Source organism: Oncorhynchus gorbuscha, unplaced genomic scaffold, assembly GCF_021184085.1.
Source record: "Oncorhynchus gorbuscha isolate QuinsamMale2020 ecotype Even-year unplaced genomic scaffold, OgorEven_v1.0 Un_scaffold_46:::fragment_2:::debris, whole genome shotgun sequence".
Lineage (NCBI taxonomy): Eukaryota > Metazoa > Chordata > Actinopteri > Salmoniformes > Salmonidae > Oncorhynchus > Oncorhynchus gorbuscha.
In genome coordinates this window covers 41,898-68,910 of record NW_025745297.1, presented here as the reverse complement: position 1 = coordinate 68,910, position 27,013 = coordinate 41,898, and the positions used below count along the sequence as shown (strand labels likewise).

The following is a 27,013-nucleotide window of genomic DNA, read 5'->3' as shown; positions in this document are numbered from 1 at the left end:
AGCACCCCGATCACCAGATCAGGCATGTTAAGAACCCAGAGGGAGGGAAGAGCGATTCGATGATGCCATTGCCAATGAAGAACGTCAGATGACCAAGATTGGGGTAAGAGTGGAGGATGAGCTGAGAAAGGAGAAGAGAGGAAAGAAGGAGAGGAGAGCTGAAGGAAAGGTGTCGTATGTACCCAGTTTATTCCTGGGTGGTATTATTTTGGGAGTGGGACAGAGCCTGGACAGTGTTTTTACTGTATTTCTGTACATGTCATTTTTAAATCGTCCTTATCCTTCCCCCTTGACAACATACACCACATTACCAAGAGCATGTGGACACCTGCTCGTCGAACATCCCCTTTGCTGCTATAACAGCCTCCACTCTTCTGGGAAGGCTTTCCACTAGATGTTGGAACATTTCTGCGGGGACTTGCTTCCATTCAGCCACAAGAGCATTAGTGAAGTCGGGCTCGCAGTCGATGTTCCAATTCATCCCAAAGGTTTCCGATGGGGTTGAGGTCAGGGCTCTGTGCAGGCCAGTCAAGTTCTTCCACACCGATCTGGACAAACCATTTCTGTATGCACGGGGGCAATGTCATGCTGAAACAGGAAAGGGCCTTCTCCAAACTGTTGCCACAAAGCTGGAAACACAGAATCATCTAGAATTTCATTGTATGCTATAGCGTTAAGATTTCCCTTTATTGGAACTAACTGGCCCGAACCATGAAAAACAACCCCAGACCATTATTCGTCTTGTCTTTTTATATATTTTTCTTCGCATATATGTTTTAAATATTAGCCCCAACTTCAACATACTCTCCTGCAACCCTCCTCACCCAATGTGGTATTGATCTGCTATTTTCTTTACTTTAGAACCCGGAACCCCCAACAGAGCTAACTTCTAGCTAGTAGTCAGATAGCCACTGCTAGCAGTTATCAGCTAACCTTTAGTCCGGACAACTCCTGCCAGTCTGCTCAGCGCAATTCAAACCAGAGCATATCGGACTTCTTTCTCTCCACATCTCCGTAATTCTACTGCAAGCTCTGAACCTTTTCACCTGGATCATCGCAGCTAGCTAGCTGCTATCCGAGTGGTTGCTCCTGGCTAACATCTCTGTCCTGAAGCAAGCACCAATTAGCCTTGAGCTAGCCTATGCTAGGCCCATCTCCCGGCTAGCTGAAGAGGTCCATCAGCCACTCCAATTGGCCTTGACCCCTTTTACTGTCATGACTGGACTACAGACATAATTCGCCCAAGTTTTTTTTCTCCCAACAGGCTCCTCGGTAGCGACGTACCCTGTATGCCCATCTGCTAGCCTGCTAGCAATGGCCGGCTAGCTGTCTAGAGCATATCGGACTGTTAGCTGAAGAGGTCCATCAGCCAATTTCTTGGGCTACTATACCTGTTTTGCCAATTGGCCTGGACTCTTTTACTACACGGAGCCCTGCTGATCCATCACGACTGGTCTGCTGACGTAACCACACAAGGGGCTACAACAGACTTTTTCCATCGCAACGTCACTCTGAGGCCCTTCTGCTAGCCTGCTAACCCCGGCACGCTAGCTGTCTGAATCACCGTGTCTCCAGCCCGCCTAGCTACTCACTGGACGCTATGATCATTCGGCTACGCATGCCGCTCCCTAATGTCAATATGCCCTGTCCATTGCTGTTTTGGTTAGTGATTATTGTCTTATTTCACTGTAGAGCCTCCAGCCCTGCTCAATATGCCTTAGCTAAGCCTTTTGTTACACCTTCCACACATGCGTTGACCTCACCTGGTTTAAATGGTGTCACTAGAGACAATACCTCTCTCATCATCACTCAATGCCTAGGTTTACCTCCACTGTATTCACATCCTACCATACCCTTGTCTGTACATTAAGCCTTGACTCTCTTCTACTGTGTCCAGAAACCTGCTCTTTTTACTCTCTGTTCCAAACGTACTAGACGACCAGTTCTTATAGTCTTTAGCCGTACCTTTATCCTACTCCTTCTCTGTTCCTCTGATGATGTAGAGGTGAATCCAGGCATTGCTCCACTCCCACTCCCCAAGCGCTCTCATTTGTTGACTTCTGTAACCGTAAAAGCCTTTGTTTCATGCATGTTAACATTAGAAGCCTCCTCCCTAAGATTGTTTTATTCGCTGCTTTAGCACAATCCCACCGTACCTTCTCCGCTAGGCAATCTGGTTTACGAGCTGGTCACGGGTGCACCTCAGCCACGCTCAAGGTCCTAAACGATATCATAACCGCCATCGATATGAGACATTACTGTGAAGCTGTATTCATCGTCCTGTCCAAGGCTTTTGACTCTGTCAATCACCACATTCTTATCGGCAGACTCAACAGCCTTGGTTTCTCAAATGACTGCCTCACCTGGTTCACCAACTACTTCTCAGACAGAGTTCAGTGTGTCAAATCAGAGAGCCTGTTGTCCGGACCTCTGGCAGTCTCTGGGGGTTCCACAGGGTTCAATTCTTGGGCTGACTCTTTTCTCTGTATACATCAATGATGTCGCTCTTGCTGCTGGTGATTCTCTGATAAACCTCTACGCAGACGACACCATTCTGTATACTTCTGTATACTTCTATAGACACTGCCATACAACTCTCCTTCTGTGGCCTCCAACTGCTCTTAAATGCAAGTAAAACTAAATGCATGCTCTTCAACCGATTGCTACCACACCTGCCCACCAGGCCAGCATCACTACTCTGGATGGTTCTGACTTAGAATATGTGGACAACTACAAATGCCTAGGTGTCTGGTTGGACTGTAAACTCTCATTCCAGACTCACATTAAGCATCTCTAATCCAAAATTAAATCTAGAATCGGCTTCCTATTTCGCAACAAAGCCTCCTTCACTCATGCTGCCAAACATACCCTCGTGAAACTGACTATCCTACCAATCCTTGACTTCGGCGATGTCATTTACAAAATAGCCTCCAACACTGTACTCAGCAAATTGGATGTAGTGTATCAGTGTCATCTGTTTTGTCACCAAAGCCCCATATACTACCCACCACTGCGACCTGTATGCTCTCGTTGGCTGGCCCTCACTTCATATTCGTCGCCAAACCCACTGGCTCCAGGTCATCTATAAGTCTTTGCTAGCTCACTGGTCACCATAGCAACACCCACCCATAGCACGCGTTCCAGCAGGTATATTTCACTGGTCACACCCAAAGCAAATTCCTCCTTTGGCCACCTTTCCTTCCAGTTCTCTGCTGCCAATGACTGGATTGACGAACTGCAAATATCACTGAAGCTGGAGACTCATATCTCCCTCACTAACTATAAGCATCAGCTGTCAGAGCAGCTCACAGATCACTGCACTTGTCCATAGCCCATCTGTAAATTGCTTATCCAACTGCCTCATCCCCATACTGTTATTTATTTATTTTTGGTCCTTTGCACCCCAGTATCTTTACTTGCACATTCATCTTCTGCACATCTATCACTCCATTGTTTAATTGCTAAATTGTAATTATTTCGACAGTATGTCCTATTTATTGCCTTACCTCCTTTATCTTACCTCATTTGCACATATTGTATATAGACTGTTCTATTGTGTTATTGACTGTATGTTTGTTTATTCCATGTGTAACTGTGATGTTGTCTGTGTCGCACTGCTTTCCTTTATCTTGGCCAGGTCACAGTTGTAAATGAACTTGTTCTGAACTAGCCTACCTGGTTAAATAAAGGTGAAATAAATTCCTCCTCCACTAAACTTCATAGTTGGCACTATGCATTCTGGCAGGTAGCGTTCTCCTGGCATCCTCCAAACCCAGATTCGTCCTTTGGACTGCCAGATAGTGAAGCGTTATTCATCACTCCAGAGAACATATTTCCACTGCTCCAGAGTCCAATGGCAGCGAGCTTTACACCACTCCAGCCGTCGCTTGGCCTTGCACATTGTGATCTTAGGGTTAGGGTTAGTTTCATGGAAACCATGAAGCTCCCGACAAACAGTTATTGTGCTGACATTGTTTCCAGAGGCAGTTTGGAACTTGGTGTGAGTGTTGCAAATGAGGACAGACCAGTTTTACACTCAACGCGCTTCAGCACTCAGTGGCCCTGTTCTGTGAGTTTGTGTGGCCTACCACTTCGCGGCTGAGCAGTTGTTGCTCCTAGACGTTTCCACTTCCCAATAACATCACTTACAGTTGACTGGGTCAGCTCAAGCAGGGCAGAAATTTTACAAACTGACGTGACGGTGCCACGTTGAAAGTGAGCTTTTCAGTAAGGCCATTCTACTGCCAATATTTGTCTATGGAGATGGGGTGTATATATAGTGTATATAAATCAATCCATTTTTTTCAAATGTTCAAATGAAAAGGCAATTGTACAAAAAAACGTGAACATGCTGAAACATGAGGTGATGGCGGAGGATGAATGGCACAACAATGGGCCTCGAGTTCTTGTCACGGTATCTCTCTCCTTAGCAACTTTTTACAGCCAGGGATACGACTTTCCCAAATTGGATCCTTAGTCCGTAACCCCTAGGGAAATTGAACTTATCCCAGAGGCTGCTCCAAGACGCCGCAGCGGTGAAGAGGTATTCGGAGTGGACTTTGGAGTGACTGGGAATATGGTCGAATACAAACAGTGTAGTTAATCCCTCCGTAAGGCAAGCAAACAGACAAAACGTCAGTACAGAGGCAAAGTGGAGTCGCAATTCAACGGCTCAGACTCAGACGTATGTTGCAGAGTACAGGTGCATCAAAGCTGGGATGGAGAGACTGAAAAACAGCTTCTATCTCAAGTCCATCAGACTGTTAAATTAGCCATCACTAGCTGGCTACCGTCCGGTCATTTAACCCTGCACCTTAGAAGCTGCTGCACTATGTATATCGACATGGAATCACTGGTCATTTTAATAATGGAGCAGTAGTCCCTTTAATAATGTTTACATACTGCTTTTCTCATCTCATATGTATATACTGTATTCTATTCTACGGTATTTTAGTCAATACCACTCGAACATTGCTCGTCCTATATGTATATAATATTTATACATCTCTTAATTCCATTATTTTACTTTTAGATTTATGTGTAGATATTACTGCACTGCTGGAGCTACACCTGCTGCATTTCGCTACACCTGCAATCTGCTAAATATGTGTATGTGACCAATAAAATTTGATTTGATCAAATGCAATTGTGTTAGTTGTCCATAGCTTATGCCTGCCCATGCCATAACCCCACCATGGGGTACTCTATTCACAATGCTGACATCAGCAAACCGCTTACCCACACAATGCCATACATGTGGTCTGTGGTTGTGAGGCCGGAGGCCAAATTCTCTAAAATGAAGCTGTAGAGAAATTAACAATTCAACAATTAAATTCTCTGGTAACAGCTCTGGTGGACATTCCTGCAGTCAACATGCAAATTGCATGCTACCTCAAAACTTGATACATCTGTGGCCTTGTGTTGTGTGACAAAACTGCACATTTTAGAGTGGCGTTTTATTGTCCACCTGTGTAACGATCATGCTGTTTAATCAGCTTCTTGATATGCCACAACTGTCAGGTGGATGGATTATCTTGGCAAAGAAGAAATGCTGACCAACAGGGATGAAAAAAATTTGTGCACAACATTTGAGAGAAATAAGCTTTTTGTGCGTATGAAAATCTTCTGGGATATTTTATTTCAGCTCATGAAACATGAAACAAACACTTTTACATGTTGTGTTTATATTTTGTTCAGTGTAATAAACCAAAGCACTGATCATTGGGAACGAGATCAGAATGACTGCTATGGCTTGATCCATAAATTAAATAATTAAATAGCCTACAAAACTAAAACGATCCCGATGTTCTAATCAAAAGGCCTGATTAACAAGCCTATTAAACTTCATTTTTTTCGCATACTTTAACGGCCTACTGTTTAGGACTCAAGTATGGGAATTCGGACACAGCCACTGACTTGAATTTCATTATTCAACAAATTAGATAACAGATTTGTAACCTACATCATTATAATAGAATAGAACTATAGGCTATCAAATATTATTTAGCAAAAAGGGACTCCATATCTGATGAAGATGAAGTGTGAAGGAAGAGTAGTGATGGGAAACCGAAGCCTTTGGGATTTCACCAAATTGTGCTGAAAAACAGTTCATTACGCTGAGTTTTTAACACAATGCACAATAGTGACATCTGCTGGACAGGAATAACATGCAGCGTTAGATGTTGCTATATATGTTCATACAATCCGTTATCATTGCAGGTTCGCACCGTCCACCATGCATCCCTTTTTTTGCTGTCAAAAACGGGAATCTATGGTATTATTTAGGATGCTTAAGACAGAAGCTTATACTTTACTCAAAAAAAAAGTGTGGTGTCACAATGACTTTCTAAATAATATGCCTTTGCCAGGATTCCACCCCATTCCCTGTCTGAGTTTTCTGGTGCCCGAGATCCCCGACTCCACCTGCTGAGCTACCATTCAGGTTTAGTTAATTAGACAACGTTACATGAAAACAATCCTAATGACATTGTAAGTACGGTGTCCAGTAGAGGTTGGTGTTTGAAAGCAATTCAAAAAAATCTAAGAAAGCAGCCAGGTGAAATCAGTGGGATCTTGCATTGTGCAACCGAGTCATCAAACGAAGCTTCAGACGTAATTGATCATGTGATGTTACTTTGAAACAAGCATCGGTACATTGTGTAGGATCAGTAGAGCTTTGAAAACTGTATCAGAGCTCCAGAATCAATCGTCCCATCACTAATAAAGAGAGTAAAGAACAAAAATATGCACACCTGGAGCACCTTGAGTTTAACCTGTTAAGACTCTAGGGGCAGTATTTCATTTTTGGATAAAAAGACGTGCCCGTTTTAAGCGCAATATTTTGTCACGAAAAGATGCTCGACTATGCTTGTTCCCTTGCGAACTCAACATGACTTTGTGATTCTTTTATAATTGACTAAACTGCTGTCTGTATGTCTCTGGGACCAACTTGTAAGTTTTAACAGTCATAATTTGAGCTCTGGTCAAGAGATAAAGCAGTGTACACTCTGAGCTTTTCCCACCAGAACACTTTGGAGGAGCAGTGACCAACTATCCCGTGGCCATTTTTGGGATGTGACAATCCGCTCAAACAGAGTAAAATATACAGTACATCCACCCCTTTGTCATTGAAAGGTGCTTCGAGCAAGATCGAACTCGGTTGAGGGTGCAGGATGGACTGACTGGATTCAGAGTGCTTCCAGATATATCTCTCTTCATCGAATGGGAGGCTCACATTCCTGTTCCCTTTCCTTGTGCTCAAGCTTTCTGTTGCTAAAATTTCTGTTGCTCCAATCTCTCATCACGTTCTCTCTCCCTGTGCTCGAGCTCTAATTTCTGTTGCTCCAATTTTGCCTTTAGTTCTAACTGGCGCAGTTGTGCGTCTACAGCACTCACCCTACTACCCGGGGGACCCTTTTCATCAACCTGGAATACAAAAAGGTCAACATGTCTGTATGCTTGTCCCCCCCACCCCAGATAAGACAATTAGTTGTGCCTCTGCATTGCTGACTAACACATACCACAGCAACAAAATACTGTATTGGATTTCTGTTTTAGAAACAGGGTGGTTTGAGCCTTGAATGCTGATTGGCTGAAAGCAGTGGCATATCAGACCATATACCATGGTTATGACTAGGGCTGTGGCGGTCATGAAATTTTGTCAGCCGGTGATTGTCAAGCAAATAACTGTCGGTCTCACGGTAATTGACCATTAATGCAAATGAGTGATAGAAAACCAATTGCGGAAATGTCACCACTCCGATTTCCAGGGCGCCTGCAAATTTTTTTTGTAATGGTGACATTTGTGAGATCGGTTTTCTATCACTCATTTGCACATCACGTTAATGATATGTCAATGTGTGGGACTGTGGGTCAATTAACCTTGTCAGGGTGGGCGCCCTGATTCTAGTTTGTGAGCTAGGCAGGCTACTGCCTGGGAAGGTCTCCCAAAGACATATTGTTGTATTTTTTTCTGGGTTGTGTGAAATCGTTAAGAATAATATAAAACCAGTCTGCACACCAGCAACGTAAATGGTTTTAGTCGTGACTTTTGGTTGACAGTGTTGAGGGATGGGTAATGTATTGACTCTTGGTTGACAGTGTTGGGGGATGGGTAATGTATTGACTCTTGGTTGACAGTGTTGGGGGATAGGTAATGTATTGACTCTTGGTTGACAGTGTTGGGGGATGGGTAATGTATTGACTCTTGGTTGACAGTGTTGGGGGATAGGTAATGTATTGATGCTCGAGTGGGGGGGGGGGGGGTTCACCCAGGGAGCCATACAAGCTAGAACCGCCATTGTCAGAGTTAATAAAGCCGCATACAAATATGGTCTCTTTTTTGCTTTCCTGAGTAAGGCAGATCCAAAATGCAGGTGTTTCAGCCAGCTCAGTGCTTTCTGTGGTGGTGGGGCAGGTCAGCAGAAAATAGTAGCATTGTGCTGTGATTGGCTGAGTGTTCTGTCACTCATGGGAACACTACATCACCTCCAATTCTATAGGGGAAGCTCTAAAATTCTAGCCCCTTGGGTGCTGCCTTAGAGTTAAATTAGAAGTGCCCCTCATAGAAGGCTCCAGGTTATTTGACACAGATAAAATGGAATCAAATCACGTTATATCTACAGTAGCTTTGATTGGACTGATCATGTCAACATCATACTGCCAACATTTTTGCTAGCAGTCATCATCATGAATCAACTCAATCTACTGGCAAATCATTTTCAAACCTTGTCATATGAAGATAAATAATTAAAATAAATTATAGATAAAACATATCGGTGCTCATCAGCCATTGGACATAAACATTACACAACAAGTTGGAAATCGCAAATTCCACAATGAGTGGTTTGCAAAGCAATCATATTAGCTATACATTGAAGTTGGCCATGCCGTCAATGAAACATGATTTGTGCCGCGCTCAAAACAACTGTTAAATCGGAACTGCAAAATCGGACTTTTGTGAGTTCAAGACAACTGGGAACTCGGGAAGAAATGAGCTACGACTGGGAAAATACGTTTTGAACTTTCATCCAACTTGGAATAGTAAATCGGGAACTCGGGCCTCTTACTAGAGCTACGACCTGAAGATCAATGAAGTCATCATGATTCAACTTTTTTTGTCGGAGTTCCCAGTAAATCCAGAGAATGCCAGACTTTGATGACACCATTTCCCCACGAAGGACCGCAGCGCCCCCTTCCTGTTCAAGTGAGCACAGTCCAAAAATGTCTTGTATGCTGCTGCATAAATTATGTAATATACCAGGCAGATATGTATACTGTAGCTAAGAAAGTAATATGTGTATGTTGTGTATTAAGCTGTTAGTAGCCCATGTGCATCACCCTAATAATTTTTTCAATTTTCACCTCTTAATTTAGCCTACTGTTCTGACTTGGTGGTGCACATGTAGCCTATAAACTGTTTTTGAGAAATGTAATCATTGAAAGTTGTACAAGCATTCTTTGTCCGATTATACATCCCCTTTATTTATCCTACGGTTCTGACTTGGTGTACAGGGAGAACACTGTAAGATGGCCCATGTTCTGAATTCTGTCGCTGTACATTTCAAAAGTGCTGAACAAATAGCTATACTATGTCTGTCCTCGCTCGCTCATTGTCTTAATCGAAATTGCGGATTGCCTCTTATCCGCTTGTCGTTCCCTTATGCCATAGCTCGTACATCTCAATTGTCAGTAAACCACATTTGTTTAAGCAAGTCAGCCATATCAGCTATGTTTTTTTAAAGGCAGTAAGTGAGGCTGAATGAACTGTTTCGTTGCCAGACAAGGCTCTGCTGATAGCCAGGTGTAGCAGTGGTAACATGTTGGGACAGCTTTATGTAGGCCCTAACAGGTTGTGTCTTTCGCATTTAACCCAACCACTCTGAATTAACCTGCTTAAAAGTTATGATTGGATGTTTATATTAATGTTTCATCATGTACCCCGACACAGCAAACATTGCTGGCAATCAATCTCAGCCGACTTTGTAAGTATTTCCACTTTTCTATATGGTACAATTCTTTTCGTTACAAATGGCTGGATGCATGTTTAATTTCAGCTTTCCAGACATTTCATGAGCCTTACCAGATCAAAAAGTCAAAATAAATGTCCCCATCAAATCCACATCAGTAATATTATACAACTTCTTATTTGTAAAAAAAAATATCAGTTTAATTATCTCCATTACAAATATGGCAATTAGCAAACTTAACCCTGCGTGTAAAACATATGGGCATTCAAATCTGTATTTTATCATTCCAATGTATGTAAATACATTAATTCAACCACGCCAACAAAGCCTTCGAATGCAATCAAATATGATATGAAACACATGACAGTTGAAGTCAGAACAATACAGATGTCTCTCCATGTGTCTGCTTAAACAGACCGTTTAGAATCATTAAAGGACGTTGGTATATTGGCTGTAGTCAGGATGTAACCCACTGCTTGCCTTCTCATAACAGGTACCATACCATGTAAATAATAACATTGCACAGGCATAATGTATTAGTAAGCTAATGATAGATAATGCCATACTGTGTATATCTCAGTATGCGCCGATGGCAGGCTCTGGGATATTGGTGGCGTGCATGTCTCGAGTCATGTTGGACTTCTCCTTTAGCTTGGCCTGCAGTAGTGTGTGCTCTACCACTCCAATCCGAATGTCCATCTGAACAATCTCCTGCTTGAGCTTGGTCAGACTCTGCTTGATTTTCACCACCGGTGCTGTATAATTTTTAAAAAAGCTCAAAGGGTAAGAAAAGTAATGATATCAAACATTTTCAAAAACAATTTGTCACGATCATTACACAGGAATAGATTCCAAAATAAATCGTGTTTTTAACGATCTAACAACTTGATTTCATAACCTTTCTTCAATAGATTCAATGATAAGAGAACTGTCACTATGTACATTTTAAATCAAGAACTGTTGCTTCACCCATCAAGACCCCAGAAAATGCCTGGGTTTGCAAAGTGCCCAATTTTTAAAAAAGTATACTTTTGAGGTACTTTCCCATTGTATTGAATGACAGAGGATGACAGCGGGGAAAGGTAGAGAGAGGCGGAGTCAAAGGGCAGTAGGCCAGATTCTAACATATACCGACACTGTAGACGTGCGCCGGAGGCCAGGCCACAGCAAGGTGCTCAGCCTAATGACGTATGTAACACAATAGGATGTGACGTCCCCTGTGACTTTTTAGTGTGGGAACTGCGTCATATTCACTATTCTGTCCAGCTTGCAGTGGAAAAGGCTTAAAGCTATAGTGCTGTGTAGATTCCCCAGTCTGGTATGTTTTCATTTACAGACTCACCTCCATCAGACATACTGCTGCCCTTCTCCTCCATCTCCTGCTTCACCTTCTCCAACTCCTCTGTGATCTAGGTTAGAATGAGACAGCACTGAGATAGTTGACATCAAAACTCATCATCTATGGCACTAAGAAGTATCTACAGAGGATAAGAGATAGTTTTGCATGTTATTTTGGAATTAACGCGTGCCACATATCAGTTTGCAAACAACGTGCCGAAAATATATAACCATTTTTATATAAAGGTATAGGCAACATTGGCAGCCGCTCAGGGCGCCCACTCCGACCCACAGTCCCACACGGTAACATGACATCATTGACGTGACGTGCAAATGAGCGTATTTACAGAGGATAAGAGTTTGGTAATATATAATCTATGGACATTAAGGACTATATCATGATGTTGGTGTCAAATGATCAGGAGAAATGGAAAAAATAATTACGTGAACAAATTGGGAAAGAATGACAGGTCCAAAAACCACATGACCGTAATGTGAATGAGAATATTATTTTACAATAGTGTGAATGTTATGATAATGATTGGCTAGGGTTATGAGAACATGGTACGAGAATGACCTGCATACTGTGGTTTACTGTGGGTGATGTGGTCACTGACCTCAGCCAGAACTCTGGTCCTCTCTGTAACTCCACCACTTCCCTGCTGGTAGCACTCCCTTGCCTTGGAATACAAAAAGGTCAACATGTCTGTATGCTTGTCCCCCCCACCCCAAATAAGACAATTAGTTGTGCCTCTGCATTGCTGACTAACACATACCACAGCAACAAAATACTGTATACTGGTATTGGATTTCTGTTTTAGAAACCGGGTGGTTCGAGCCTTGAATGCTGATTGGCTGAAAGCAGTGGCATATCAGACCATATACCATGGTTATGACTAGGCGGTCATGAAATTTTGTCAGCCGGTGATTGTCAAGCAAATAACTGTCGGTCTCACGGTGTAATTTACCGTTAATTAACATAAACACATTTAGCATCACCTGGCTTCCACACACAGCCTACATGCCATTTAAAAAGTCTAATAAGTTTATGTAATATAGCCTACACCTTCACAATAAATCCATTATTTATTTTAGACAGGTCTAAAGAAGCCTGATATTTGAGAACATTTGGTCTATTTCAGAAGAAAATATCCAACTCTGTGTTGTCCTTATGTTAGGTCCTGGTGTGGCTATGACAAATGGCTGACGGCTACACTTGTTCATTTAGAAAATAATACTTGCTTATAATTCCGTGGCATTATTTTATAGTATGAAGAAAACAACTGAACAAAGCTGAATAAAATAAAAATATTTTCTCTAAACGAGGGAGTTTTGAGGGAGTGCACACATGCTGCTATTTTGTGTTGAGTGGTCAACAAAGAAATAGGTACTCCTATATCCTTAGAGTTATTCATTTAGTTGTTCTACAAACGTTGGGCTATATGTTTTGGTGTTTAATACATTGTAAGGCTGCATGATGAGACTCTAAAGATGATTTGAAAGAAGTCACTTGAAAAGGCATGAGCTCTGCTTAGTTTTTTTTTTGGCGCAGGCTGTACACACTCCAATAGCGTCTCATTCACAATTTGACAAGCACTTGATAATGCCTCGAAATTCACGGCGGCATCCCATTCATGCCTTTCGCGGCTACGGAGTGCTGCGTTGTGCCCTTCTCGCTGAGTGTGCTGCGCAATCCGAAGTGCCTCTCACTCACATTGCCCTCTGTCACGTGTGCCTTTCCAAATCCTGTCTGATCAAGTGAATTTACAGCAGGTGGACTCCAAGTTGTAGAAACACCTCAAAGAAACAGGATGCACCTGAGCTCAATTTAGTCTCATAGCAAAGGGTCTGAATACTTATTTAAATAAGGTATCTCTTTTGTGTTTTTAATACATTTTCTAAAATGTATAAAAATCGGTTTTCGCTTTGTCATTATGGGGTATTGTGTGTAGATTGCTGAGGATTTCTATTTATTTCCATTTAACAATAAGACTAACGTAACAAAATATGGAAAAGGTGAAGGGGTCTGAATACTTTCCTAACACACTGTACATGTAGGTAGGGGTAAAGGGGCAAAGCAGACAGCACATTTTCTTGCTTTTAAAATGTATTGGATCGCCAGGGGCACACTCTAACACTAAGATATTATTAACAAAAGATGCATTTGTGTTTAGTGAGTCTGCCAGAGGCAGTAGGGATGACCACATGTTCTCTTGATAGTTGCATGAATTTGACCACAATCCAGTCCTGCTAAGACATTCAAAATGTAACAAGTAATTTTGGCTGTCAGGGAAACTGACCGGAGTAAAAAGTTGTCAAAATATACAGTACCAGTCAATAGTTTGGACACACCTACTCATTCAATGGTTTTTCTTTATTTTTACTATTTTCTACTTTCTACAATAATAGTGATGACATCCAAACTATGAAATAACACATATGGAATCATGTTGTAACCAAAAAAGTGTTAAACAAACAAAAATATATTTTAATATTTCAGATTCATCAAAGTAACCAACCAACCATCAAGCGCTATGATGAAACAGGCTCTCATGAGGACCGCCACAGGAAAGGAAGACCCAGGGTTACCTCTGCTGCAGAGGATAAGTTCATTAGAGTTAACGGTCTCTCATGAGGACCGCCACAGTAAAGGAAGACCCAGGGTTACCTCTGCTGCAGAGGATAAGTTCATCATATTTACCAGCCTCAGAAATTGCAGCCCAAATAAATGCTTCACAGAATTCAAGTAACAGACACATCTCAACATCAACTGTTTAGAGGAGACTGAGTGAATCAGGCCTTCCTGGTCGAATTGATGCAAAAAAAAACACTACTATAGGACACCAAGAAGAAGAGACTTGCTTGGGCTAAGAGTCACGAGCAATGGCCATTAGACCGGTGGAAATCTGTCCTTGCGTCTGATGAGTCTAAATTTGAGATGTTTGATTCCAACCGCCGTGTCTTTGTGAGACGCGGTGTGGGTGAACGGATGATCTCCGCATGTGCATTTCCCACTGTGAAGCATGGAGGAGGAGGTGTTATGGTGTAGGGGTGCTTTGTTGGTGACACTGTCTGTGATTTATTTAGAATTCAAGGCACACTTAACCAGCATGGTTACCACAGCATTCTGCAGCGATACCCCATCCCATCTGGTTTGGGCTTAGTGGGAATATCATTCATTTTTCAACAGGACAATGACCCAACACACCTTCAGGCTGTGTAAGGACTATTTGACCAAGAAGGAGTGATGGAGTGCTGCATCAGTTTCCCTGGCCTACACAATCACCCGACCTCAACCCAAAAGCGTGGCTACTTTGAAGAATCTCAAATATATGGTTACTACATGATTCCATATGTGTTATTTCATAGTTTTGATGTCTTCCTTATTATTCTACAATGTAGAAAATAGTACAAATAAAAAACAACCCTTGAATGAGTAGGTGTCTCCAAACTTTTGACTGGTACTGTAAATAGTGAACAGTAGTACAGATACCCCCCAAAACTACTTGAGTAGTACTTTAAATAATTTTTCCTTAAGTACTTTACACCACTGTATGGATGCGTACCTCGCTGAGTTTGGACTGGGCGCTGCGGTAGTCCTGGATAAGGTGTTCCAGCTGGTTGTTGATGTATTTCTCTCTGCTGCCCACCTTCTCCAGTGTCTTACCGATCTCCTCCTGCAGCTTGTCTAGGTAGCCCTACCAAATAGGTACACATAGCAGCTTTCGCTCTATAATACATTACTAACATACTCATTTTAAGGTAATAGAATGACATGAGAGGTTGGCTGTGTGATAGGTGCTAGTCTTGTCAGACAGTGAGACTCAGATAAAGTAGCTTATTCATGGGTTTGCATGTTTTGTCACAATATTGTTTTGAACATTCGTTATGGACTAATGCCCGACTAAGCATTCTATTCAATGCATCGTCAATGAGCGCTGATAAGGATCATCAAAAGGGCATTGCAGCGGCTTGGAAATACAATGATATTCTAAAGGAGTCAAATAATTAGTGGGAAAACATTTTGATGTCATCAGATTGACTTTAAATGCAGTATAACGTTAGCTAGCTAGCTAAGATTGAGGGTAAACCACCAGATTTGAGCTAGCTAACGTTAGCATTTCCAGCTATTTCTAAAAATTTTGCTAGCTAATAACAACATTGCCATCCATCTGTCTAAAGTAAATTAGATGACATGATATTGCTGGCAAAATGGCTTCCTACTAAATATTTTACTACTTTGGCAACGTCATCTTAACCGCACGCACTGTAGTTTCATTTAGACTAAACAGTAGTTTAGTCGAGATGGTATCAAAGTGATGTAACCTCGACAGAGAAAACTGAGTCCAACTGTGAAGGACTAAAGTCCACCTTGGCCTCCTTGAGAGATGATCTGATCCCGTCTTGGTGCTGATGCATTTGGTCCACGTGGATCCTCCAGTCCTAGTAGTGGACATAGTCTTGTTACAAACACTCGTGTTTTAGGCGATTGCTCGACCCTGCATTGATTTTGAGAGAGCAATGCCAGAATTGACAGCTGTAGCAATCTTTACCTTGTGGTCTGTTCTGATTGTGACCTTCAGTTGTGGGAGAACCCGCTCCACCTCTAGATTCCACTCGGCAGCGTCCATGTTTGATTCCAGTATATTGTCTGGCTTTGAAGATAGTCTGGCCTCCTGCGAGAGGGAAGGAGTTAGCGTTAGGAATGATAGTATGTACACTATGAGGGAATGAGCAAGAGCTAAAAAAAAAAAGATTAACATTTATTTGATATTTGTTTGAGTCCACTGGTGACTAGTCTTTCTACATCTACAGACAGGGAACTGTATAGAAATGAAAAATCGGACTTGAAATCAGCAGTAGCCTACATTAACCACACATGAAAAAGACAATACAGCAGCACATCTACTGTATGTGTAGTAACAAAGTATCCACAATCTCCAAACAGAACAGTAAATAAGTACACCATTACAGTTCATTCTTCGTATCCAGCTATTAGCATAACACTACAGCAACAGCAACTCACACTTTGATTGGTCCTTGATTTAAGTGCCTCTAGATCCATGACGTTCTCTTCCTCACAGTCGTCTGGTTCCTCCTTTATTAAGGGATAGACATATTTTAAAAAGTGACGAGTACAATATATACAAATAGGCCTATCACCAGGAGACACTTCGATGAGGATACCCACTGTCATCTCCTCTTCCACTTTACTGAGAGTCAGCTCTGCATCATCCTCCATCACAGACTCTTCTTCCATCTCCTCTGTAGGGTAGTTTGGTCTGGGAAAAGACAGGAGAATAGGGATTGCACGAGGCCAGCTATGTTCAACTTTATCATTGGTTGCACCTAAGTGACATCACACCATTGTTTTAAATGTTCTCAAGAGGCTCTCAGCCATACTAATGTTGCATTCAAAACAACTGGGAACTTGGAAATCTCAGATTTCCGACTTCAGTCTGTTCAAGACAACCTTGAACGGTGAATAAAACGATATCCAACTAACGATCTCAGACTGGGAAAAATAGTTTTAAATGGTCATGCAACTTGGAGTTCCAAGTCGGGAACTCGGGCGTCTTTCTCGAGCTCCAACTGTCCGACCTGAATATCACTGATGTTGTGATTTGACCTCATCCCCCCCCCTAGAGCTCCAACTGTCCGACCTGAATATTACTGATGTTGTGATTTGACCTCACCCCCCTCCCCCTAGAGCTCCAACTGTCCGACCTGAATATCACTGATGTTGTGATTTGACCTCATCCCCCCCGCCCCTAGAGCTCCAACTGTCCGACCTGAATATTACTGATGTTGTGATTTGACCTCACCCCCCTAGAGCTCCAACTGTCCGACCTGAATATCACTGATGTTGTGATTTGACCTCACCCCCCCCCCTAGAGCTCAAACTGTCCGACCTGAATATCACTGATGTTGTGATATGATCTCACCCCCCCTAGAGCTCCAACTGTCCGACCTGAATATTACTGATGTTGTGATTTGACCTCATCCCCCCTAGAGCTCCAACTGTCCGACCTGAATATCACTGATGTTGTGATTTGACCTCATCCCCCCTAGAGCTCCAACTGTCCAACCTGAATATTACTGATGTTGTGATTTGATCTCACCCCCCTAGAGCTCCAACTGTCCGACCTGAATATTACTGATGTTGTGATTTGACCTCATTCCCCCCTAGAGCTCCAACTGTCCGACCTGAATATCACTGATGTTGTGATTTGACCTCATCCCCCTAGAGCTCCAACTGTCTGACCTGAATATTACTGATGTTGTGATTTGACCTCATTCCCCCCTAGAGCTCCAACTGTCCGACCTGAATATCACGGATGGTGTGATTTGACCTCATTCCCCCCCCAGGGTTCCCAGTTGTCTTGAAAGCACCACAGAGCAAGATGTGCCCAGTCAATCTTAACAGGGGCTAATGACCATTTAGCCTAAATTACAGCTTCAAAATACGATGACATTGGTGTAGTAATGTTTCCATAGCTAGTAAAAGGCCTTTTCACACAGACATTGTTCTTAGCCCCAGGCTAGACTGGCCCTGGGCTAACAGCTTGTGTTCACACAAGCATTTGGTAACCCTGGGTTAAGCTTTAGCCCTGGGCTAAGGATTCACACTTCTATTCCAAAACCCTGGGCTAACAGACAAACACAACATGTAACCAACTTTTTATCTCTGATTCGTGACCAATGCTATAAATAATAACACATTATTTCCTTATGCTTCTAGCCTAGCATTTGATTTCCAACAGTGATGGTTTGAATAAACCTTGCCTTCTGCCTGTCCGACATCGGAAACAATATTTCACTTTTGAAATTCGATCTCACCCCTGTACAGCGAATGCTATGAACAAAAGAGACATCAACTTTTCTGATTCAGGCAAAATCATGCAACAATATTATTATCATGGATATATGCAATTAAATGTCAATAGAAAAGCTATGAAAACAGAGGAAAATGGAGTGTTTGCTGCATTTCCAGCTGTAGAGTTTGTAGTTTTAGTTGGCTAAGTGAGAAGACTTTAGCCAGCCTGCATAGCAACCATTTTTGATAGACATAGCAACCAACCAATGTTTTTGCACTGATGAAAGTATATTGTTTTTTGGTCCTCAGATGGAAGGATTAAATAGTATGAATTTACTTGTCAAAATAACTCACAGGACACATCACAGGCATCACCAGCATATGTAAATTAGGTGAAAGTGCTGCTTTTGTGATTGGACAGTGAGCATTATAGGCATTGTTCTTGACCCCCACTGGCTATTTTGGCAACGTGTTTTTGGGGCTAACCCCAAAAAGTCAATGTTAACCCTGCTCTGGAGCAGAGCCAGCTAGCCCTGGACTAAGGGAGATTTTAGCCCTGGAGCTAAGGAGGCTCTTAGCTCTGGTCTAAAGTGCAGTGTGAGCACACCTAAAGTTTGACAAAAAAAATACCTAGCTAAAATCCAATGCACTGTAGCTAGCTACCGTTCTAATCAATGTTTCCTCTAAGCTGTATGCATGCAGCTACCCGGCACTGCCTCGCAGAAGAACTATCAGCCTGCGCAGAGAACCAACTTCAAATCAATTTGATAGTTTTCCCCTTTAGTTAACACTATCAATGTTTCCCTTTACTGTGGGAATTGTGATCAAATCAACGCAATATTAGCCACATTCAAAGGAACATACCAAAACAAACTATGCAAGATTTGTTGTTTTAGGCAGAAGGCATCGGATTAGGATTCTAATGCATTGACAGGCATTACTCAGCCTGTACTCTACACAGACCAATCAGAACTGCAGAAGGCCGATAAACAAATAGACCATTGCCATATACGAGTCTGCTGGCATATATGGACCTGTGGCATTCACTTTGAACTGGACTGTGTTTACAGTATGAGTGGTCGTGAGTAGGTGAACTGGACTGTGTTCACAGCATGAGTGGCTGTGAGTAGATGAACTGGACTGTGTTTACAGCATGAGTGGTCGTGAGTAGGTGAGCTTGTTTTGAGATCAAAGCGAGAGCTGCATGTAGCCACTTGCGCACATTTGTTCATATCCTTTGCTAGTTAGTGAGTTATTAGCCCAGTTATAGATCATTTGTAGTCAGCAATGGGGGAGTAACTGCTTCCTACAAGAGCACAAAACGTGCACATTGTTAGACCTCCTGAAAGGCTTGTAAAATGGCTTGCATAATATTAGGATTTATTAGTTGAGTGACAACCAATGTAATTTGTTTGGTTACTTTTATTAAATGTGCTGTTGAAAACGGTGTTTTACTGGAATAAAAGTAGGCAAAGCCATCAGAGACAGATCCTTTCTGGCTATAGCCTATGCTGATCAGGGCTTTACATTAGATTTGATTTGGGTTGTTCAGTGTCACCATCAGCAATAGTTTTGGTAGTTTTTCTTGAAACAATCAGTGCATATGGTCCTGTTTAGATATACAAGGTAACGGTGATCATTTCATAACGAGGACAGCAATCACTTTAGCGAGTCGCACTGCATGGCCAAAGCGGGAAGAGCTGAGGAGCTCACTCCGTAGAAACTTCAAAACTGTCAAATCCATTCCACTTTGAGACGGGGGTGAAATTGTTATAGACATTTTTAAAAGACAAAATATTGACACATTACTAGCGCAAACACTTTCAAACTGCCAAAATGCCAAGTTAATGGTGATTTTTAGATCAAACGTAGGGGGATAAAAGGCATACATTAACCAATGACTTATATACAGTGCAGTTTGAAAGTATTCAGATCCATTCCCCTTTTCCACATTTTGTTACGTTACAGCCTTATTCTAAAATGTATGTAATCGGTTTTTCCTCGTCAATCTACACACAATACCCTATAAATGACAACGCAAAAACATGTTAAACATTTTTACACATTTATATGAAATAAAAAAACTGAAATACCTTATTTACATAAGTATTCAGACCCTTTGCTATGAGCCTCGAAATTGAGCTCAGGTGCATACTACACTGCTCAAAAAAATAAAGGGAACACTAAAATAACACATCCTAGATCTGAATGAATGAAATATTTTATTAAAGACTTTTTTCTTTACATAGTTGAATGTGCTGACAACAAAATCACACAAAAATTATCAATGGAAATCAAATGTATCAACCCATGGAGGTCTGGATTTGGAGTCACACTACAGGCTGATACAACTTTGATGTAATGTCCTTAAAACAAGTCAAAATGAGGCTCAGTAGTGTGCGTGGCCTCCACGTGCCTGTATGACCTCACTACAACACCTGGGCATGCTCCTGATGAGGTGGCAGATGGTCTCCTGAGGGATCTCCTCCCAGACCTGGACTAAAGCATCCGCCAGTCCATAGCATCAAAGCGTTCCTCTTGCAGGAACTGCTGACACACTCCAGCCACATGAGGTCTAGCATTGTCTTGCATTAGGAGGAACCCAGGGCCAACCGCACCAGCATATGGTCTCACAAGGGGTCTGAGGATCTCATCTCGGTACCTAATGGCAGTCAGGCTACCTCTGGCGAGCACATGGAGGGCTGTGCGGCCCCCCAAAGAAATGCCACCCCACACCATGACTGACCCAACGCCAAACCGGTCATGCTGGAGGATGTTGCAGGCAGCAGAACGTTCTCCACGGCGTCTCCAGACTCTGTCACGTCTGTCACATGTGCTCAGTGTGAACCTGCTTTCATCTGTGAAGAGCACAGGGCACCAGTGGCGAATTTTCCAATCTTGGTGTTCTCTGGCAAATGCCAAACGTCCTGCACGGTGTTGGGCAGTAAGCACAACCCCCATCTGTGGACGTCGGGCCCTCATACCACCCTCATGGAGTCAGTTTCTGAACGTTTGAGCAGACACATGCACATTTGTGGCCTGCTGGAGGTCATTTTGCAGGGCTCTGGCAGTGCTCCTCCTGCTCCTCCTTGCACAAAGGCGAAGGTAGCGGTCCTGCTGCTGGGTTGTTGCCCTCCTAAGTCCTCCTCCACGTCTCCTGATGTACTGGCCTGTCTCCTGGTAGCGCCTCCATGCTCTGGACACTACGCTGACAGACACATCAAACCTTCTTGCCACAACTCGCATTGATGTTCCATCCTTGATGAGCTGCACTACCTGAGCCACTTGTGTGGGTTGTAGACTCCGTCTCATGCTACCACTAGAGTGAAAGCACCGCCAGCATTCAAAAGTGACCAAAACATCAGCCAGGAAGCATAGGAACTGAGAAGTGGTCTGTGGTCACCCCCTGCAGAACCACTCCTTTATTGGGTGTGTCTTGCTAATTGCCTATAATTTCCACCTGTTGTCTATTCCATTTGCACAACAGCATGTGACATTTATTGTCAATCAGTGTTTCTTCCTAAGTGGACAGTTTGATTTCACAGAAGTGTGATTGACTTGGAGTTACATTGTGTTGTTTAAGTGTTCCCTTTATTTTTTTGAGCAGTGTATTTCCATTGATCACCCTTGATGTTTCTACAAATTGATTGGAGTCCACATGTGGTAAAATCAATTGAGTGGACATGCATGATTTGGAAAGGCACACACCTGTCTATATAAAGTCCCACAGTTGACAGTGCATGTCAGCGCAAAAACCAAGGCATGAGGTTGAAGGAATTGTCCGTAGAGCTCTGAGACAGGATTGTGTCAAGGAAAAGATGTGGGGAAGGGTAACAAAACATTTCTGCAGCATTGAAGGTCCCCAAGAACACAGTGGCCTCCATCATTCTTAAATGGAAGAAGTTTGGAACCACCAAGACTCTTCCTAGAGCTGGCCACACAATTAACTGAGCAATCGAGGGAGAAGGGCCTAGGTCAGGAAAGTGACCAAGAGATGGGAAAGTCTTCCAGAAGGACAACCATCTCTGCAGCACTCCTCAGTAAAAAAAACACATGACAGCCCGCTTGGAGTTTGCCAAAAGGCACCTGAAGGACTCTCTGACCATGACAAACAAGATTTTCTGGTCTGATGAAACCAAGATTGAACTCTTTGGCCTGAATGCCAAGCGTCACGTCTGGAAGAAACCTGGCACCATCCCTACGGTGAAGCATGGTGGTGGCAGCATCATGCTGTGGGGATGTTATTCATAATCAGGGACAGGGAGACAAGTCCGGGTCCAGGGAAAGATGAACAGAGCAAAGTACAGAGAGATCCTTGATGAAAACCTGTTCCAGAACACTCAGGACCTCAGACTGGGGCGAACGTTCACCTTCCAATAGGACAACGACCCAATGCACATAGCCAGCACAACGCAGGAATGCCTTTGGAACAAGTCTCTGAATGTCCTTGAGTGGCCCAGCCAGAGCCCGGACTTGAAAACGATCGAACATCTCTGGAGAGACCTGAAAATAGCTGTGCAGCGACGCTCCCCATCCAACCTCACAGAGCTTGAGAGGATCTGCAGAGAAGAATGGGAGAAACTCCCCAAATACAGGTGTGCCAAGCTCGTAAATTCATACCCAAGTAGACTTGAGGCTGTAATGGCTCCCAAAGGTGCTTCAACAAAGTACCGAGTAAAGGTTCAGAATTATTATTGTTATTAATTATTGAATGAATTATGTAATTGTGATATTTGCAAGAAAATCTAACAACCTGTTTTTCTTTGTCATTATGAGGTATTGTGTGTAAATGGATAACTTTTTTTGTCATACATTTTAGAATAAGGCTGTAATGTAAGAAAATGTGGAAAAAGTCAAGGTCTGAATACTTTCCAAATGCACTGTATAAACTAGATAACTAATAGGGGGCACTGTTAAAGCCACCATTCCGCCACCTTGGCACTCCCCCACCATTGTTAAAAATACCTTTGAAGCAATAGAAATGAATTTATTAATGTCTACATTCGTTTTTTTGCCACATGTATTCTACTACAGATACATTCATGCATACTTTTGAAATTATATGTTCGCTTTACATACAAATATACACTACCGGTTTAAGGTTTAGAACACCTACTCATTCAAGGGTTTTTCTTATTTTATTTTACATTGTAGATTAATAGTGAAGACATCAAAATCATGCAGTAACTAGTAAAAAGTGTTAAATATATTTTGATTTGTTTGATATTTGAGATTCTTCAAATAGCTTCACTTTGCCTCTATGGCTTTATACACTCTTTGCATTCTCTCAACCAGCGTCATCTGATGCAGCACATCGCTCTCCATCTTGGTCAAATAGCTCTTACACTGCCTGGAGGTATGTTGGGTCATTGTCCTGTTGAAAAACAAATGAGTCCCACTAAGCCCAAACCAGATGGGATGGCGTATCGCTGCAGAATGCTGTAGTAGCCATGCTAGTTAAGTGTGCCTTGAATTCTAAATAAAATCAGACAGTGTCACCAGCAAAGCACTCCCACACCATAACACCTCCTCCTCCTTATTTACAGTGCGAAATACACATGCAGAGATCATCCGTTCACCCACACTGCATCTCACAAAGACACGCCAGTTAGAACCAAACATCTCCAATTTGGACTCCAGACCAAAGGACGCATTTCCATACATCTAATGTCCATTGCTCGTGTTTCTTGACCCAAGCAAGTCTCTTCTTTTTATTGGTGTCCTTTAGTAGTGTTTTCTTGAGGTAATTCGACCATGAAGGCCTGATTCATGCAGTCTCTTCTGAATAGTTGATGTCTAGATATCTCTTTTACTTGAACTTTGTGAAGCATTATATTTGGGTTGCTATTTCTGAGGCTGGGAACTCTAATTAACTTATCCTCTGCAGCAGAGGTAACTCTGGGTCTTCCATTCATGTGGCAGTCCTCATGAGAGCCAGTTTCATCATAGCGCTTGATGGTTTTTGCGACTGCATTTGAATTTTTTTCAAAGTTCTTGAAACTCTCTGTATTGACTGACCTTCATGCCTTAAAGTAATGATGGACTGTCGTTTCTCTTTGCTTATTTGTAATGATGATAATGTCCCCACTACAACAACAAAAAATACTTAAATACTTTTAATTATTTTCTTGAAACATTTAATTGAAATACTGTAGAATTACATTAATTCCTATGGAGGACTGCGCCTACCGGGGAGTGCCAATATCACGACCAGTTGTTTTTAAAGCCTCTCAATGGCCAATACATAGCACATACAACACCCATTCTGCCAGTAACATTTTGTTAAAGGTCTCCAAAGCACACACATCCCTGGGTCGCTCCTCTTTTCAGTTCGCTGCAGCTAGCGACTGGAACGAGCTGCAACAAACACTCAAACTGGACAGTTTCATCTGAATCTCTTCATTCAAAGACTCAATCATGGACACTCTTACTGACAGTTGTGGCTGCTTCGTGCGATGAATTGTTGTCTCTACCTTTTTGCCATTGTGCGGTTGTCTGTGCCCAATAATGTTTATGCCATGTTTTGCGCTGCTACCATGTTATGCTGCTGCCATGTTGTTGTCATGTTGTGTTCCTGCCATGTTATTGTCTTAGGTCTCATGATGTAGTGTTGTGGTATCTCTCGTCATGATGCGTGTATAGTCCTATATTTGTATTTTTAATGGCAGCCCCCGTCCCCGCAGGAGGCCTTTTGCCTTTTGGTAGGCCGTCATTGTAAATAAGAATCTGTTCTTAACTGACTCACCTAGTTAAATAAAAGGTTCAATTAAAAAAAAAATGTAATAATCAGCAAACCAGAATTTATATACATCGTTGACATTAACTTACCTTCTCCAGGAAAACACTCTCCCCTTCAGAGCCTCTTCAGCCAGCCGATCCAGCACATAGCAAACATGTTCCCCTGAACCAGCTTTTAGTTTGGAGGGAGGAAAGTCTACCAGTCCTCCCTGGGTCAGGAGAGAGCAATATTTTGATCAAAGATGCAATGTCTGAAATATGGACCATCTAGCTTAGTATAGGTCCTTGCAGTTTCACAACAATGTCATGTGATACATTATGCAATGGAAATGAAAAAAGGACAGATACAGGTTGTTGATAAACAAATCCCCTTGTTGCAATTCAAAACGGTAGACAACAATGGGGACACCAACGTGTACAGTATGTTGAGTTGTGCTTACTTACAAAAGCTCTCAACTGTGAGAGAATGTTGGACACAGTGGCGTTGGGGTCGTCATACTCCTGAGGCTGCTCGAAGGGTCTCCCTGCTGCATTGATGAGCCAAGACGCGATTATGGTAAACATGAAGAATTGCTCCCCTGGATTTGATGGCATGTAGGCACTGGATGCAAAGTAATGCCTATATGGGGGAACAACGTATTACTTGACAATCTCTTACCAGAATTGACTGCAATGTATTTTGACAGTCATATCTAGCAGTTTGAACTGTAATGTCACTTTGCACATCAATAATAGCTAGCCAGATGCTACTTGCCAACCTGGATAGAGCTTTCATGTTGTGCTTTGCCAGAACTTCCTCTTCATAATCCAGAAGCTTCAATTTGTCCAGCAGGTCCTCCATAACCACGAACATTTGATATGCTGCTCCAGGACCCCGTTCATCGTCCCCTCGTCTATTGTCATCTACCATCTCTCTCTTGGCACTTCTTGCAGGCTAACAACAACCCGATTTGTGATTGACCCAATTTTTTGATGCAGATCAGCGCAGTCTTCTTCAGCTTGTTTTGGTTACCATCTGTGTTGTCAAGCAACCCTAATATAGCCAGATAACGTTAGCTAGCTAAGTTAACAGTTCCTTGGTTAACTAAAAAAGCCAGCTATACGTTTTTGTCGGAACGATTATCTCTATATTAAATATATCCAGATGGTACCTGTGTATTGAGATGAATATTCAAGTAGTTGTATCAATAACTCTTGAGCAGCAATAACTCTGGAGCAGGCGACATGCGTCCTGACGTAACTTTATTTGCGTCCTTACGTAACAACCTTTCGTTTACGTTCCAGTGCAGAGTTATCACACGTGTCGTGGTTTTGCTGCCACCTACTGCAGTGGATGAAAAACTACTCCTGGAGAAATGAATAGAAACAGTTCAAATATACGTGAATTGTAAGGAGAGAGTATAAGGACTAAGCTGACTCTTAAACAGACCAAGCAAAAACATTCAACTGAGTTGCGCTGCACAGAAGATCTCGACAACGACTGAACTTTTTTTTCTGAACTAGTGGAGTTTGAATTGGTTTATAAAATGCGGAACATGATTGTTTTCAACAAAAATTGTCATGTTTTGTCATTTATTATCTTGTCTTGTCCCTGTGCTTCCCATTCTATTCGTTTCCCTCTGCTGGTCTTATTAGGTTCTTTCCCTTTTTCTATCCCTCTCTCTCCCCCTCCCTCTCTCACTCTCTCGCTCTCTCTTCTCTCTATCGTTCCGTTCCTGCTCCCAGCTGTTCCTATTCCCCCTAATCAATCATTTAGTCTTCCCACACCTGTTCCCGATCCTTTCCCCTGATTAGAGTCCCTATTTCTTCCTTTGTGTTCCGTTCCTGTCCTGTCGGTTCCTTGTCTAGAATTCACCGTGCTGTGTTTGTGTATCGCCCTGTCGTGTCGTGTTTTCCTCAGATGCTGCGTGGTGAGCAGGTGTCTGAGTCTGTCTGGTTCAAGTGCCTTCCCGAGGCAACCTGCTGTTCACCTGCTGTTCAAGATCGAGTCTCCAGTTTGTCCTCGTCATTTCGAGTGAAAGTTGTGTTTTTTGTTTGTATTTACTTTACTGGATTAAAGACTCTGTTTTCGCCAAGTCGCTTTTGGGTCCTCTTTCACCTGCATGACAGAAGGAACCGACCAAGGAATGGACCCAGCGACTTCAGACGCTCG

General features: G+C 42.5%; 1 protein-coding gene across 1 annotated transcript; it reads right to left on the bottom strand.

Moving 5' to 3' along the window:
* Positions 1–9,789: 9,789 nt before the first annotated feature.
* ift57 (intraflagellar transport 57 homolog (Chlamydomonas)) lies at positions 9,790–26,104 on the bottom strand. Its single transcript, XM_046333536.1, has 11 exons — positions 25,620–26,104; positions 25,306–25,480; positions 24,952–25,070; positions 16,498–16,588; positions 16,333–16,404; positions 15,860–15,982; positions 15,678–15,749; positions 14,873–15,004; positions 11,924–11,986; positions 11,311–11,377; positions 9,790–10,723 (listed from the first exon to the last, which is right to left on the bottom strand). Exons 1-11 carry the CDS (start codon positions 25,769–25,771, stop codon positions 10,545–10,547), a joined length of 1,245 nt encoding a protein of 414 aa, XP_046189492.1. The 5' UTR covers positions 25,772–26,104; the 3' UTR covers positions 9,790–10,544.
* Between the last annotated feature and the right edge of the window lie 909 nt (positions 26,105–27,013).